The 17,755-nt window shown below is 45.0% G+C and overlaps 1 protein-coding gene across 2 annotated transcripts; it reads right to left on the bottom strand.

Moving 5' to 3' along the window:
- Nucleotides 1-1,200: 1,200 nt before the first annotated feature.
- LOC106577986 (C-type mannose receptor 2) lies at nt 1,201-12,954 on the bottom strand. Of its 2 annotated transcripts, XM_014156488.2 has the most exons (6): nt 12,871-12,954; nt 12,666-12,725; nt 3,847-4,227; nt 3,308-3,646; nt 2,059-2,162; nt 1,202-1,759 (listed from the first exon to the last, which is right to left on the bottom strand). In XM_014156488.2, exons 2-6 carry the CDS (start codon nt 12,697-12,699, stop codon nt 1,652-1,654), a joined length of 966 nt encoding a protein of 321 aa, XP_014011963.2. In that variant the 5' UTR covers nt 12,700-12,725; nt 12,871-12,954; the 3' UTR covers nt 1,202-1,651. The 2 variants fall into 2 exon arrangements, with proteins under 2 accessions (XP_045557467.1, XP_014011963.2); XM_045701511.1 differs by having other exon boundaries at nt 1,201-1,759; nt 12,666-12,912.
- Nucleotides 12,955-17,755: the final 4,801 nt, after the last annotated feature.

Here is a 17,755-nt window from a genome sequence, read left to right as displayed (position 1 = left end):
ATTTATATAGCCCTTCTTACATCAGCTGATATCACAAAGTGCTGTACAGAAACCCAGCCTAAAACCCCAAACAGGAAGCAATGCAGGTGTAGAAGCACGGTGGCTAGGAAAAACTCCCTAGAAAGGCCAAAACCTAGGAAGAAACCTAGAGAGGAACCAGGCTATGAGGGGTGGCCAGTCCTCTTCTGGCTGTGCCGGGTGGAGATTATAACAGCACATGGCCTAGATGTTCAAATGTTCATAAATGACCAGCATTGTCAAATAATAATAATCATAGTAGTTGTCGAGGGTGCAACAAGTCAGTAACACAAGAGTAGGTGTCAGTTGGCTTTTTCATAGCCGATCTTTGAGAGTATCTCTACCGCTCCTGCTGTCTCTAGAGAGTTGAAAACAGCAGGTCTGGGACAGGTAGCACGTCCGGTGAATAGGTCAGGGTTCCAGCAGGTCTGGGACAACAGGTCTGGGACAGGTAGCACATCCGGCGAAAAGGTCAGGGTTCCATAGCTGCAGGCAGAACAGTTGGAACTGGAGCAGCAGCACGGCCAGGTGAACTGGGGACAGCAAGGAGTCATCAAGCCAGGTAGTCCTGAGGCATGGTCCTAGGGCTCAGGTCCTCCGAGAGAGAGAAAGAAAGAGAAAGAGAGAATTAGAGAGAGCATATTTAAATTCACACAGGTTACCGGAAAAGACAAGAGAAATACTCCAGATGTGACAGACTGACCCTAGCCCCCCGACACATAAACTACTGCAGCATAAATACTGGAGGCTGAGACAGGAGGGGTCAGGAGACACTGTGGCCCCATCCGATGATACCCCCGGACAGGGCCAAACAGGCAGGATATAACCCCACCCACTTTGCCAAAGCACAGCCCCCACACCACTAGAGGGATGTCTCCAACCACCAACTTACCGTCCTAAGACAAGGCCGAGTATAGCCCACAACGATCTCCGCCATGGCACAACCCAAGGGGGGGCGCCAACCCAGACAGGAAGACCACGTCAGTGACTCAACCCACTCAAGTGACGCACCCCTCCCATGGACGGCATGGAAGAACACCAGTAAGCCAGTGACTCAGCCCCTGTAAAAGGGTTAGAGGCAGAGAATCCCAGTGGAAAGAGGGGAACCGGCAAGGCAGAGACAGCAAGGGCGGTTCGTTGCTCCAGCCTTTCCATTAAAAAGCTGTCATCAAGGCAAAGGGTGGCTACTCTGAAGAATGTGAAATGTAAAATATATTTTGATTTGTTTAACACTTTTTGGTTACTACATGATTCTATATATGTGTTATTTCATAGTTTTGATGTCTTCACTATTATTCTACAATGTAGAAAATAGTAAAAATAAAGAAAACCCTGAAATGAGTGTCAGTGTGTCCAAACTTTTGACTGTATATATTTTTTTAATGTAGTAGTAGGGAAAAACTAAGGGGACTTGACTGACGTGCAAGCCATTTTTTAATTTTCAAATTGGTTAAAATTAGGTGACGTTGGGTTACAGTTAGGGTTAAGGGATCAGTTAACGGATACAGTAAGGGTTTGTTTTCAGGGTTTTGGCTAGTCGGGCTGTAAATGGGATTTTGGTCAGAAAAGTCTCCATAGTCTACAGTAATAGTGTTTACAGTTCCAGCTTCATACTCGGTTGAGTTTCTCCTCCTTACATCTTCTCATTTTCTTCCTTGTGGAAGCTCTTTCCATCGGGCTGCTTCTTCCATCTCAGTTTGACGTCATCAGACATCCCCTTCTCCCTCAGCTCCTTCCTTATCTGGAACATAAACAGCATTTTGTTTACTGACTAGTCTACCAACTATGCAGCCAGTACTGGCTAACACTACTGTATTCCTCATTCATAAAGCCTTTATAACAGCTCCATAATACATAGCATCAGTGATATGTAGTCAAAAACATAAACTACTACATAAGATGTACTTGTAATGGTCGTTATAGATGACAGGTAAATGTGTAGTAAATTGTATATATTATGGCCAGATACTGCAATAACCCTTATCACTTGTACTAAAGTGTCTCTAATCTCTCAAAAGAGGAAGAGAAGGTGAGATTTACCTGCTGCAAGATGGCTTCCTGTATGTCAGGATCAGTCAGGTCCATGTTCTGGTCCTTTGGGGTCAGCTTCACTCTCACCACCTGCTGTGTCTTCTTCACTAAGACTAACAGAGACAGATGTAGGATCTTAATTTGAGCCAGTTTGCTACAGCAGGAAAAATAATCTTGCAGCAACAGGAAATGTGAATTATTATCTGGATTATAATGAATTTACATTTTGTAGGGGTTGATAAAATTTTTGTAGAGTCAAAGGGGAAATGACAGTAGCTATAGATAATGCAGTCGAGCCTATCTGCATAATGAAACAATCTGTAGTAAGCTATTGTTTTGATGGTGGACTGATTGTATTATTGGGTTTTATGCAGCACAAACTTTCTATCCAAGCTGCGAGAGAGCGAGAAGACAGCTAAGGTAGGCTATAGGCCTACAGGACAGTTAAAAAAAAAAAAAAGAGAGATTGGTTCGTGATTAGTATGCTGTTTCATTGAAAATGTATTTTACAATCTGCAATGCTTGAATTTCCCAATACGTAATTGCCAGTCAACCAACATTCTAAATAGCAATATTGCGACACCATAGGGCTATAGCTTTGTGAAACAAACATTAGGCTTAACATGAGAAAATGAAATAAAATAAACATGTATCCATTAAAGCAAAGCTATAGGCTAATACCAAACTGGACTCAGGGGTAAACGTAACATAGTAAATGTAAATCTGGGACACTAATTAGTGTGATATGTAACATTTCGTATGGTATGTATTCATTTGTGGATGTCCATCATCCATTCCATACGAATGTTACAATTTCTTGTGCCTAACTTTAGCTAGGTGGCTAACTCTAACATTCGCTTGGTTGCTAACGTTAGCTAGGCTAAGGGTTGAAGTTAGGGTTAGGTTAAAAGGTTAAAGGGTTAGGGGAAGGGTTAGCTAACATGCTAAGTAGTTGCAGAGTAGCTAAAAAGTAGTATGTCTCTAAATTAAATAAAATGCAAAAGTTGTCTGTGATGAGATTCGAACACTCAAGACATTAGTATTATACGCCCACTCATCCACACCAACTACAAGCACTAGCACCACATCATTTAATAGCTTATTGATATGCAGCCGAGTGGACGTCACAATTTCAGAAGCATGGACAGCGATCACTAGGCTATACTTTGTGAGTGGCTGATGCATTACAGTTTTTTGGGGGGGGTCAGAGAAACAGCGCTATGCCAGTGACACACACACACTATATCATGTAACTCACCACTGTAGCAGCAGAAGGGAAGTTGTGTCTCACATGTGTAGTCTGCCCATTTGCCTGATTTACCAAACACCGAAACACAGTTCCCATAGCGATTATTGGGTGTTCCTGAATGCCAGTATCTGAATGAAGAGTTACTCTGGTCCGACCAGCTCCAGTCTCTGAACAGGCCGATCCACGCCCAGTTTCCCTTCGGTACCATGTTCCCTATCTTCCTGCTCTCAGCCAGGTTCCTCACACTGGCCAAGTCTGTGTAGTGATGTCTGCAGTAGCTCTGCCCTTCATCCCATGTCATACTTTCATTTGACAAGATGAACCTCTCAGAAATGTTGGTTGTCTTTCCTGCAATTATTGAATGCATTCTTGATATCCAGGTAAATATTTCACAAGAAATCTATACTTGTTTTCAATAATGTTTATATGGTGTCACTGCATATGCATGTTAGAGTATTTGTTAAGTTATGATCATGTTATTTCCTATTTTTAAATGTTCTGATTGTACAAACATAGAGCTGTAAACACAAAGAGTAACATGTTCTCACCATTGTAGCAGACCGAGTGGTATTTTATGATGCAACGGTCATCCCACCACGTCCCATACTCTCCTGTCACTACACAGTGCTGATCAGTGTATTTACCATCTGAACTGTCCCAGTTCCTGAACTCAGCCTCTCCCTCACCATAGTAGTCCATATCTTCTAGAGACCACCTCCAGCTGTTAACACCATTATACAATCCTACCCAGGCTGATCCATTATAACCACTGTCTACTGTGTTGATCAGTCTGTTCATATCCTCCATGTTGTCTATGGTGGCCAGGTCAGTGTACTTCTCTCTGCAGTATCTCTGTGCTTCAGTCCAGTTCTTGTTCATGTTCACAAAGTGATACTCATGAGCAAGGCATGAGGAGAGAGTGTAGAGCCCTGTGGAGAAGGCCATTATCTCATTAATATTTTCAGTTTAGTGTCTATGTGAGGAACATTATCTACATGTTGGTTCACCCAGTGAGGACAATTAAACCTGCAGTAACAGTGGTTTAACAGTTAGCCTTGGGAGTGACCCGGGTTGTCCTTTCTCACACTTTTTTAATGTTGCGCAAAGGTCTGTGCACGGCTATGTCCACGATGCGAATTTGATAAATACTCGAAGTCTACGCTTCGCATCTTGGAACTCACTTGACTGTCTTACAATGTTACAAGAAAATTAAGCTTGCAATTGTGCTTTCTGCCACGGTGTGATCGCTATGCTGTCACGGCTGTCACGGAAGGAGCGGACCAAAATGCAGCGTCGGTTTCGTTCCACATTTATTAGTTAGTGAAACTTACATTTACGTCATTTAGCAGACGCCCTTATCCAGAGCGACTTACAAATTGGTGCATTCACCATATGATATCCAGTGGAACAACCACTTTACAATAGTACATCTATATCTTTTTGGGGTGGGAGGGTAGGGGGGAGGGTTAGAAGGATTACTTAATCCTATCCCAGGTATTCCTTAAAGAGGTGGGGTTTCAGGTGTCTCCGGAAGGTGGTGATTGACTCCACTGTCCTGGCGTCGTGAGGGAGCTTGTTCCACCATTGGGGTGCCAGAGCAGCGAACAGTTTTGACTGGGCTGAGCGGGAACTGTGCTTCCGCAGAGGTAGGGAGGCGAGCAGGTCAGAGGTGGATGAACGCAATGCCCTTCTTTGGGTGTAGGGACTGATCAGAGCCTGAAGGTACGGAGGTGCCGTTCCCCTCACAGCTCCGTAGGCAAGCACCATGGTCTTGTAGCAGAAGCGAGCTTCAACTGGAAGCCAGTGGAGTGTGCGGAGGAGCGGGGTGACGTGAGAGAACTTGGGAAGGTTGAACACCAGACGGGCTGCGGCGTTCTGGATGAGTTGTAGGGGTTTAATGGCACAGGCAGGGAGCCCCGCCAACAGCGAGTTGCAGTAATCCAGACGGGAGATGACAAGTGCCTGGATTAGGACCTGCGCCGCTTCCTGTGTGAGGCAGGGACGTACTCTGCGAATGTTGTAGAGCATGTACCTACAGGATCGGGTCACCACCTTGATGTTAGCGGAGAACGACAGGGTGTTGTCCAGGGTCACGCCAAGGCTCTTAGCACTCTGGGAGGAGGACACAATGGAGTGGTCAACTGTGATGCGAGATCATGGAACGGGCAGTCCGTCCCCGGGAGGAAGAGCAACTCTGTCTTGCCGAGGTTCAGCTTGAGGTGGTGATCTGTCATCCACACTGATATGTCTGCCAGACATGCAGAGATGCGATTCGCCACCTGGTTATCAGAAGGGGGAAAGGAGAAGATTAATTGTGTGTTGTCTGCGTAGCAATGATAGGAGAGACCATGTGAGGATATGACAGAGCCAAGTGACTTGGTGTATAGCGAGAATAGGAGAGGGCCTAGAACTGAGCTCTGGGGACACCAGTGGTGAGATCACGTGGTGCGGAGACAGATTCTCGCCACGCCACCTGGTAGGAGTGACCTGTCAGGTAGGATGCAATCCAAGAGTGAGCCGCACCGGAGATGCCCAACTCAGAGAGGGTGGAGAGGAGGATCTGATGGTTCACAGTATCAAAGGCAGCAGATAGGTCTAGAAGGATGAAAGCAGAGGAGAGAGAGTTAACTTTAGCAGTGCGGAGAGCCTCCGTGACACAGAGAAGAGCAGTCTCATTTGAATGACCAGTCTTGAAACCTGACTGATTTGGATCAAGAAGGTCATTCTGAGAGAGATGGCAAGAGAGCTGGCCAAGGACGGCACGCTCAAGAGATTTGGAGAGAAAAGAAGGGATACTGGTCTGTAGTTGTTGACATCGGAGGGATCGAGTGTAGGTTTTTTGAGAAGGGGTGCAACTCTCGCTCTCTTGAAGACGGAAGGGACGTAGCCAGCGGTCAAGGATGAGTTGATGAGCGAGGTGAGGTAAGGGAGAAGGTCTCCAGAAATGGTCTGGAGAAGAGGGGATAGGGTCAAGCGGGCAGGTTTTTGGGCGGCCAGCCGTCACAAGTCGCAGATTTCATCTGGAGAGAGGGGAGAAAGAGGTCAAAGCATAGGGTAGGGCAATGTGAGCAGGACCAGCGGTGTCGTTTGACTTAACAAACGAGGATCGGATGTCGTCAACCTTTTCAAAATGGTTGACAAAGTCATCCGCAGAGAGGGAGGGGGGGAGGGGGGGGAGGATTCAGGAGGGAGGAGAAGGTGGCAAAGAGCTTCCTAGGGTTAGAGGCAGATGCTTGGAATTTAGAGTGGTAGAAAGTGGCTTTAGAAGCAGAAACAGAGGAAGAAAATGTGGAGAGGAGGGAGTGAAAAGATGCCAGGTCCGCAGGAGGATAGTTTTCCTCCATTTCCGCTCGGCTGCCTGGAGCCCTGTTCTGTGAGCTCGCAATGAGTCGTCAAGCCAAGGAGCAGGAGGGGAGGACCGAGCCGGCCGGGAGGATAGGGGACATAGAGAGTCAAAGGATGGGAAAAGGATACAAGGTAGTGGTCGAAGACTTGGAGGGGAGTTGCTGTTCTTCTACTAATCTCACTGCATCTAGTAAAGATGAGGTCAAGAGTATTGCCTGCCTTGTGAGTAGGGGGGGACGGTGAGAGGGTGAGGTCAAAAGAGGAGAGGAGTGGAAAGAAGGAGGCAGAGAGAAATGAGGTAGACGTAGGGAGGTTAAAGTCACCCAGAATTGTGAGGGGTGAGCCATCCTCAGGAAAGGAACTTATCAAGGCGTCAAGCTCATTGATCAACTCTCCAAGGGAACCTGGAGGGCGATAAATAATAAGGATGTTAAGCTTGAATGGGCTAGTGACTGTGACAGCATGGAATTCAAAGGAGGACATAGACAGATGGGTCAGGGGAGAAAGAGAGAATGTCCACTTGGGAGAGATGAGGATTCCAGTGCCACCACCCCGCTGACCAGATGCTCTCGGGGTATGCGAGAACACGTGGTCAGACGAGGAGAGAGCAGTAGGAGGAGCAGTGTTTTCTGTGGTAATCCATGTTTCCGTCAGCGCCAAGAAATCGAGGGACTGGAGGGTAGCATAGGCTGAGATGAACTCTGCCTTGTTGGCTGCAGACCGGCAGTTCCAGAGGCTGCCGGAGACTTGGAACTCCACGTGGGTTGTGTGCGCTGGGACCACCAGGTTAGAGTGGCAGCGGCCATGTGGTGTGAAGCGTTTGTGTGGCCTGTGCAGAGAGGAGAGAACAGGGATAGACAGACACATAGTTGACAGGCTACAGGAGAGGCTACGCTAATGCAAAGGAGATTGGAATGAAAATTAACTAAACAACTGGGGAAGCGAGAGAGCAGGGCCTCCCTCACTAACCATTCACTGAAACACTCAAATATAACTTTTCCAACTTCCACTTTAGAAATTATAATTGATGTAAACTACAGTGGTTCAATGTTTCCAGGAATAGGCTCAAACTTAGTTTATTCAGCTAGATAACTTGGTACAGTATTCTTCCGTGAAACCCACCCAGTGCACTGTGTCCTATGACGCCGTAGCTAACTAGCATGCTAGCATCCAATAACACACGGTTAGCACCAATACACAATGTTAGCACCAATACTTGGTTACAACAAACTACCAATGGATCATTCGTGTCCGTGTCTAGTTCCTTTCATAACGCAGAAGTAATTAAACATTGGCTAGCTAAAACAAAGTCAGTCCTGCTAGCTACACAAGTGGACTACACAACTCAAAAGTTCAGAAAGTTAACCTTACGTTGCAAAAATCTTATTGACTAAAAGTGATACAGTACTGCTAGCTGTAGAGTTGGCTAGCTAGCAGTGGCTGCGTTTACCTTTATCTTTGATACAGAGACAACATTACACTAATCAAATCGTTCCGTGGTAATGTATTTAGTTTCTACAGTACTGCTAGTTGGTAAAGTTGGCTAGCTAGCAGTGGTTGTGGTGTTGACGCCGTTTGGAAAACGGCGCGAACGAATGAATACAGCTGGCTAGCTAACCTTGTTAGTTTCTCAAAGTTAGTTTCTCAAAGCTACACCTTTAGCTACACCTTTATCCTTGATGCAAAGACATCTATGTAGCTAGCTAGCTAACATTACACTAATCAAATCATTCCGTTGTAATGTAGTGAAATGTAATATTACCCGCGGAGCAAAGTCCAGCACGACTACTCACTCCAGCATCCGGTCCGACCACAATGATAAACTTACTGACAAAACAACAAACCGTGACGCAGGCAGAACAAACACACTCAGAAAATATAATCACCCACAAACAGGAAGAGAAAAACCCCTACTTAAATATGATCTCTAATCAGAGGCAATGAGGATCAGCTGCCTCCAATTAGAGATCAACCCCAAACAATCCCAACATAGAAATAGAAAACATAGAACAAAAAAACATCCCCTGTCATGCCCTGCCCTACTCTACTATAGAAAATGACATCTTACCAGGGTCAGGACGTGACACATGCAGTGTGACCTGTGGCGATCCGTCATTCAGGCCAGGGCCCCACCTGTTTTGAGCCCCACATTTTTAGCAAAAATAAATATTTTTATATATTTATTTTTTATTGGGGGCTTGCCTGTTTTGCATATTATTTTGGCATTAATGTGTCACATATCAGTTTGCAAACAATGTAACAAAAAATATAATATATCATTCAGTTAATAAAGCTGCATACACACATGGTCTCTTTTGCTTTCTTGAGTAAGGCAGCTCCAAAATGCAGGTGCTTCATCCTAGCTCAGTGCTTTCAGCCTCAACTCAATGGTGGGGCGAGCCAGCAGAAAATAGAAGCATTGCGCCATGATTGGCTCAGTGTTCTGTCACTCATCGGGACAGTACGTCATCGCCAAGTTTAAGTGCTTAGTAAGGGTAGACATCCCAAATGTCAGCCCTTTGTGTCCTGCCATAGAGTTATATTACAAGTGCCCTTACAAGAAGACTCAAGGTCATTGACCACAGATGAAATTACTTCAAATCACGTTATATGTACAGTAGCTTTGATTGGACTGATCATGTCAACATCTTACACGTCCTGACCAGCAGAGGGAGTAATTGTATTAGTTTTGGTCAGGACGTGGCAGAGGGTTTGTGTTTTTGTATGTATTTCTACGTTCTGTCTAGTTTAGTTTTTCTATGTTTAGCTTTGGGTGTTGGACTCTCAATTGGAGGCAGGTGTTTCTAGTTGCCTCTGATTGAGAGTCCTATAATTAGGTGTGTGTTTGGTTTGGGTTTTGTGGGTAGTTGTATTCCGCACTGCTAGTGTTCATTTAGCCTGTGAAACTGTCCTTCGTCGTTCTTGTTGTTTTCTTGTTTTTTGTGTATGCGTTATCCTAATTAATTAAAAGATGAGCATCCACATTCCGCCTGCGTATTGGTCCTCCCTTCAGCACGATGGCTGTATTTGTGACAGAACTACCCACCATACCAGGACCAAGCAGCGGAGGAATTCTGGCGAGGACTGGGGAACACGGCGGGTAAGGGAGCCCGAGAGGCAGCCCCAATAATTTTTTTGGGGGGGGCACAAGGGCTGTTTGGCGGGGCGAGATTGGAGACCCAGGCCAGCTCCCCGTACCCTTTTTGGACAGAAACAGACTGGACAGGTCCCGTGCTTTGGGGTAGGTGCTGTGGTGAGGCCTGGTATTTTCAGGCCGGTACGCGCAGTACCAGAGCCCCGCATGTGCCAGGGGAGAGTGGGCATCCAGCCTGAAGGGGTGATGCCAACCCTGCGCTCGAGACCGCCAGTGCGCCTCTACGGTCCAGTGTTTCCCGCTACATGCACTAGCCTTGAGGTGTGTGTCTCCAGGCTGGCACGTCCTGTACCAGCCCCACGCATCAGGCATCTAGTGCGTCAGCCCAGCCTCGCCAGTGTGGAGCCACCAGAGCTGCCCGCCAGTCAGGAGTCGCCAGAGCTGCCCGCCAGTCAGGAGTCGCCAGAGCTGCCCGCCAGTCAGGAGTCGCCAGAGCTGCCCGCCGGTCCTCCGGCCCAGCCAGAGTGGCCCGTCTGCCCGGAGCTGCCAGAGTGGCCCGCCGGTCCTCCGGCCCAGCCAGAGTGGCCCGCCGGTCCTCCGGCCCAGCCAGAGTGGCCCGCCGGTCCTCCGGCCCAGCCAAAGTGGCCCGCCTGTCCTCCGGCCCAGCCAGAGTGGTCCGTCTGCCCGGCGCAGCCATCGCCGCCTGCCAGCCGGGCGCAGCCAGGGGCGCCACCTAAGTGGGTGACGCAGAAGGTGGAGCGAGGTCTACGTCCCGCACCCTAGCCGCCTCCTATATAGGTGGGTTGGGGAGGGGGGGTGTAGCACAGTGCCGTCGTTGACGGCAGCCACCCTCCCTTCCCTCCCTTTAGTTTAGGGGGATATTTTTTGTTGTTTGGGGTTTTTGTCTTTTCTTTTAGGTGCAGTCGGGGTCTGCACCTTTAGGGGGGGGGGGTACTGTCACGTCCTGACCAGCAGAGGGAGTAATTGTATTAGTTTTGGTCAGGACGTGGCAGAGGTTTTGTGTTTTTGTATGTATTTCTACATTCTGTTTAGTTTTTCTATGTTTAGGTTTGGGTGTTGGACTCTCAATTAGAGGCAGGTGTTTCTAGTTGCCTCTGATTGAGAGTCCTATAATGAGGTGTGTGTTTGGTTTGGGTTTTGTGGGTAGTTGTATTTCGCACTGCTAGTGTTCATTTAGCCTGTGAAACTGTCCTTCGTCGTTGTTGTTGTTTTCTTGTTTTTTTTGTGTATGCATTATCCTAATTAATTTTCCTAATTAATTAAAAGATGAGCATCCACATTCCGCCTGCGTATTGGTCCTCCCTTCAGCACGACGGCTGTATTTGTGACACTTTCAAAGTCTTAGCTAGCAATCATCATCATGAATCAAGTCGACAATCTACTGGCAAATCCTTTTTAATCCTTGTCATATCTAGAAAATAATCAAGAGAAATTATAGATAAAACGTATCGGTGCTCGTCGGCCATAAAGACTACACAACAAGTTGGAAATTGTAAATTCAACAATAAGTCATTTGGAAGGAATCAGTGGCTAACTGCAAGCATTGCAAAGCAACTACTAACGTTAGCCTGCTATTCAATGGAGTGGCTGTGTGGTTTTTATCCGAGTTCCCACTATAAATCCAGAAAATGACGAAGTTTGATGACAGAATTTGCCCACAAAAGGACCGCTGCGCCACCTTCACAAGGTGAGTCCAAAAATGTCTTGTATGCTGCTGCATAAATTATGTAATATTCCAGGGAGATATGTATACTGTAGCTAAGAAAGCAATACTAAGTGTATGTTGTGTAGTAAGCTGTTAGTAGCCCATGTGCCTCACCCTAATAATTTGGTATTGTAAACACATCGTTCGTGGCCCGGTGTGTGCTTGTTTGTCAACTTTTTTTGTACAGCTTTGAAGTAGTGGCGCTTGGCTTGCACGTGCAAATTCAGCACACACACAACATTCTATAATAGAATTGTGTTATTTCTGACACGCAAAGACCCAAACGACGTTCAATGTGCCTCACCCTAATAATTTGGTCTATTTTCACCTCTTAATTTCACCTACTGTTCTGACTTGGTGGTGCACATGTAGCCTACAACCTGTTTTAAAGAAATGATATCATTGAATATTGTAAGAGCTTTCATTGTCTGTTTATATACCCCCTTTATTTATCCTACAGTTCTGACTTGTTGTACAGAGAGTAAACCGTAAGAACGTCAGATGTTCTGAATTCTGTTGCTGTACATTTCAAAAGTGCTGAACAAATAGTTACATTGATTACGTCCGTCGGCGATCGCTCGTTAATATCTTAATCGAAATAACGGATTGCCTCTTATCCGGTTGTCTTTCCCTTATGCTATAGTTTGTACATCTCAATTGTCAGTAGAAAGCACATTTGTTTAAGCAAGTCAGCCATATCAGCTATGTTTTTTTAAAAGGCAGTAAATGAGGCTGAAGTAACTGTTTCGCTGCCAGGCCAAGCTCTGCTGGCTCCACCAGGTGTAACAGAGGTAAGGGGTTGGGACTGCTGTGGGGACTCTGCTGTTGGGACAGCTTAATGAAGGCTCTAACAGTTTGTGGGCACCGTTTTTCACCGTTATAGTGCAATTCATGTATTGTTTAGTGTTGTGTAGTGGCATTGCTGGCATTCATCCCACTTTTTGTTTTTGCCCCACCAAGATTTGCATGCTAATATTGCCACTGAGTGTGACGCAAGCAAAAAAAGCTGGTAACATTTCGACCAGCATACATGTACATATAAATGTTCTTAGCTAACAAATTATGATATTTTCTAAAACTACTGTAGCATTCCAGCTCAATATGTGAAAATACTTGTAAATGGAAAATTCGGCCAGACAAATGTTGTCAACTTAAAACCTAAAATATGGATTTCAAAACAAAACCTTAATGAAGACACTGACCAGAGAGAAACAGGACCAGCGCCTTCTTGTCCATGACTTTATAAGACAGACCTCTTGTACCTACAGACCAAAGGTGAATACATTTAGACATGATTGTTGTCATCCTCATCACCCTTAAAATATGATACATTTTATGAATTATGTTGGTATCACTTTTGTAAAGAGAACCTGCTAGCTTTCCTCTGTATTGGTGAAATGTCCTTACCTGATGTAGTACTGTGGAGTCTCTCTGTTCATCTGAACCTTTCACACCCTGATCTGTTTCACCTGTCTTTGTGCTTGTCTCCACCCCCCTCCAAGTGTTGTCCATCTTCCCCATTATTTATACCTGTGTTCTCTGTTTGGCTGTTGCCAGTTCGTCTTATCCCGTCAAGCCTACCAGTGGGTTTTTTCCCATACGCCTGTTTCGTGTTGTTTTCTAGTTCTCCTGGTTTTTGACAGTTCTGCCTGCCCACCATTCTGTACCTCTTGAGACTACCCTGGATTACTGACCCCCGCCTGCCCTGAGCCTCCCTGCTGTTCTGTACATTACGGACTCTGCCCTGGATTACCGACCTCTGCTTGCCCTTGATCTGTCGTTTTCCTGCCCCATTTCGTAAATAAACATTTGTTATTTCGAACTGTCTGCATCTGGGTCTCATCCTGAGGTCTAACAGAACCTCTCTGAAGGCAGCACTGTCTATAATCCGGTCAGAATAAAGTTGCTGACAGTACACCTATTCATCACTTTCTTTATTATATTTTATAGTGTGTTAAAGGACACAGAGACAGTCAAATGAGTAGTGAATAAGACAGACCTCTTGTACCTACAGACCAAAGGTAAATAGATTTAGACATGATACTAGAATTGTTGTCATTCTCATCGTCATCATCATTATCACTAGTGGTGAGCACCAATATCGATAATTCGATTTGATATTGATATGGTTGACATCGATGTGAGAAAGGCATTTGGTCATATCGGTGTATACGTGCAGTGGAATCACCATCAGCAGTAGAATCATCAACATCACCATCAGCAGTGGAATCCTCACCATCACCACCAGCAGTAGAATCATGACCATCAGCAGTAGAATCAGAAACATCACCACCAGCAGTAGAATCATCACCATCAGCAGACGAATCACAAACATCAGCAGTGGAATCATCATCACCAGCAGTGGAATCATCACCATCACCACAAAGAGTAGAATCATCACCATCAGCAGTCGAATCACAAACATCAGCAGTGGAATCATCATCACCAGCAGTGGAATCATCACCATCACCACAAAGAGTAGAATCATCACCATCAGCAGTAGAATCACAAACATCAGCAGTGGAATCCTCACCATCAGCAGTAGAATCATCACCATCAGCAGTAGAATCACAAACATCACCACCAGCAGTAGAATCATCACCATCAGCAGAAGAATCATCACCATCAGCAGTGGAATCATCACCATCACCACCAACAGTAGAATCATCACCATCACCACCAGCAGTGGAATCATCAACATCTCCATCAGCAGTAGAGTAATCACCATCACCACCAACAGTAGAATCATCAACATCATCACCAGCAGTGGAATCATTACCATCACCACAAACAGTAGAATCATCACCAGTAGAATCACAAACATCAGCAGTGGAATCCTCACCATCAGCAGTAGAATCATCACCATCAGCAGTAGAATCACAAACATCAGCAGTGGAATCCTCACCATCAGCAGTAGAATCATCACCATCGGCAGTAGAATCATCACCACCAGCAGTAGAATCATCACCATCAGCAGAAGAATCATCACCACCAGCAGTAGAATCATCAACATCACCATCAGCAGTAGAATCATCACCATCGGCAGTAGAATCATCACCATCAGCAGTAGAATCATCACCATCAGCACCAACAGTAGAATCATCAACATCTCCATCAGCAGTAGAGTCATCACCACCAGCAGTAGAATGATCAACATCACCATCAGGAGTAGAGTCATCACCATCACCACCAACAGTAGAATCATCAACATCTCCATCAGCAGTAGAGTCATCACCACCAGCAGTAGAATGATCAACATCACCATCAGGAGTAGAGTCATCACCATCACCACCAACAGTAGAATCATCAACATCTCCATCAGCAGTAGAGTCATCACCATCACCACCAACAGTAGAATCATCAACATCTCCATCAGCAGTAGAGTCATCACCACCAGCAGTAGAATGATCAACATCACCATCAGGAGTAGAGTCATCACCATCACCACCAACAGTAGAATCATCAACATCTCCATCAGCAGTAGAGTCATCACCACCAGCAGTAGAATGATCAACATCACCATCAGGAGTAGAGTCATCACCATCACCACCAACAGTAGAATCATCAACATCTCCATCAGCAGTAGAGTCATCACCACCAGCAGTAGAATGATCAACATCACCATCAGGAGTAGAGTCATCACCATCAGCAGTAGAATGATCAACATCACCACCACCAGCAGTAGAATGATCAACATCACCATCAGCAGTAGAGTCATCACCATCACCACCAACAGTAGAATCATCAACATCTCCATCAGCAGTAGAGTCATCACCACCAGCAGTAGAATGATCAACATCACCATCAGGAGTAGAGTCATCACCATCACCACCAACAGTAGAATCATCAACATCTCCATCAGCAGTAGAGTCATCACCACCAGCAGTAGAATGATCAACATCACCATCAGGAGTAGAGTCATCACCATCACCACCAACAGTAGAATCATCAACATCTCCATCAGCAGTAGAGTCATCACCACCAGCAGTAGAATGATCAACATCACCATCAGCAGTAGAGTCATCACCATCACCACCAACAGTAGAATCATCACCATCACCACCAACAGTAGAATCATCAACATCCCCATCATCAGTAGAATCATCAACATCAACAGTAGAATCATCAACAGTAGAACCATCAACATCACCATCAACAGTAGAATCCTCACCATCATCTGTACAGTCATCACCTTCATCAGTACAATCATCACCATCACCACCAACAGTAGATTCATCACCATCATTTATCATAAGCATTTGCAACATAATAATTGATCATAATTTGCAACTGCATAAAATTAATGAATTATATTAGGAATCTGTCCCAAATGGCATCCTTTCCCTTGTATAGTGCACTACATTTGGCCAGCACCCATAGGGAGTAGGGTGCTATTTGGGACGCAAACACCCCATCTCTTGTCTACACCCCATCTCTGACATTTGCATATGACGGTGTTTCATAGAGGCCCATGAAAATCATTGTTCTGGGTATTATTTTTTAAATAGTAGTGTTGTTCTTTTGTGAGAGATCAAAACATGACTTTAGGTATTTCTCTTATGAGATACTCTGACATTTTAATTCTATGTAGTTATACAAAATTCATATTTTTACTGTCCATGTTTACTGAAAAGTAAGGTTAACCATAGAGATCATATCATTCAATGAACTCTATGGGGTCAAGTCTATTGAAATGAAGGGGTTCAGAAGGGATTAGAGTATTAACACAGAGATCATCCCAGGCATTTCTAATACACTAGCCCATTCTTTGTCCTTGAGGCCCCCATACCAGCCCATTTTCCAACATTATTAGCCATAATAATGATAATTCTGTGCAAAACCCCCCAATTTAAACAGGCCCACTGGGCTAAAGATGGACCGGCCCATCTGGCATTGATCCGAACTATGACCAGTCTGTTTCTGACACAGAGCATAAAAACTCATCAGAAAAGCTGTATTGTGCAAGGTTGGAAAGACAGCCTGATTTAAAGAGAGTTCACCTCTAGAACACAGTTTACCAGTCATAATATAATTGATGCCATAAAGTAGATGCTTTTATCCAAAGCAGCTTATATTATAGTGAGTGCATACATTTTATTTTCAGTATAAGAGAAACCTAGTTCGAATCAAACCAACAACTTTGAAGTTGCTAGTGCCAGGCTCTTACCAACTGTGCCACGTGTCCTAATGCTATAAAAGCAGTCCAGTGGCCCGGGGTGGTCTGGCGGTCCAAGTTGCTGCCTCTGGAGCACATGTACAGTACTAGTATGTGTCGCTGTCAGCATGAGTTCGACTGCTCTTTCAGCACTCTCCTTTCACCTCTATCTCTCTCTATCCAACAAACATACGACATACTTTTAAAAAAGAGGGAAAAAGTCAATCAATAAACAGAATAGAAGATGCATTTGAAAAGCTTATACAGTTGCTATAGCCAATTGAAATCAACAATACACATATTAAAAACTATCAAGGATAAAAATGAATAACGGTAGACAGTAGACTTATTTTCATCGTTGTCCACTCCACACACCCAGTCGCTGAGGTGAGAGCAGAGCATTTTACTATGTTCCTCTCCTTGTTGACCATGGCTGCCATGTTTTACTGAATCAGAAAGGGTAGGGGTGAAGTTATCCCTAGACGCTAATCATGAGTCCGTTTAGCATTTTCCCCACTTCAATGGTTAAGGTTAGGATTGGGGAGGGGAAGCTGATCATAGATCTGTACCTAGGGGAAACGTCACCCCGGACCTACACAGAAAAAGGGTGAGCTTATTTGCACAGCTAAACTACGTAACAGATAAAAGGTGTAGTTTGCCATCGTAATCGAGAACTGTAGAGCCTGTGACACGACAGATAAGAAAAAAATGTCAGATAAAAAAAAAGCAAGAGTAGTTTCTCTAACTATTTACAGACAGTACCATGGAACTGTTAAATTAGCCTCTGATGCAAATGGCTGTAGAAATATTTGACTACGGTCCGCTCATTTGTTGATTGTGGCTGCCATGTTTTACATAGGCCTAAAAGACACTGTGGGGTGAAGTTTCCCCGAGGTACAATAAAGATCTTGGATCAGCTTCCTCTCCCTCAATCCTGACCTTAACCATTACTCACGATCAATGTCTAGGCCAAACTCCAACTTCAACAAATTTATGGGTTAAGTTTAGGCAAGAAGTTCAAAATCAGGATTAGTTTAATTAAATTCAGAGTTTGAGTTGGATTAAACTGGAAACCTTCATCGTAAGCCGCAATTTGCATCCTGTCCATTTTTTTAAATGACCCCTTTCCTCCCCAAT

Source organism: Salmo salar, chromosome ssa18 (assembly GCF_905237065.1).
Source record: "Salmo salar chromosome ssa18, Ssal_v3.1, whole genome shotgun sequence".
In the NCBI taxonomy this organism is placed as follows: domain Eukaryota; kingdom Metazoa; phylum Chordata; class Actinopteri; order Salmoniformes; family Salmonidae; genus Salmo; species Salmo salar.
This window is presented reverse-complemented; position numbering and strand designations above follow the sequence as displayed.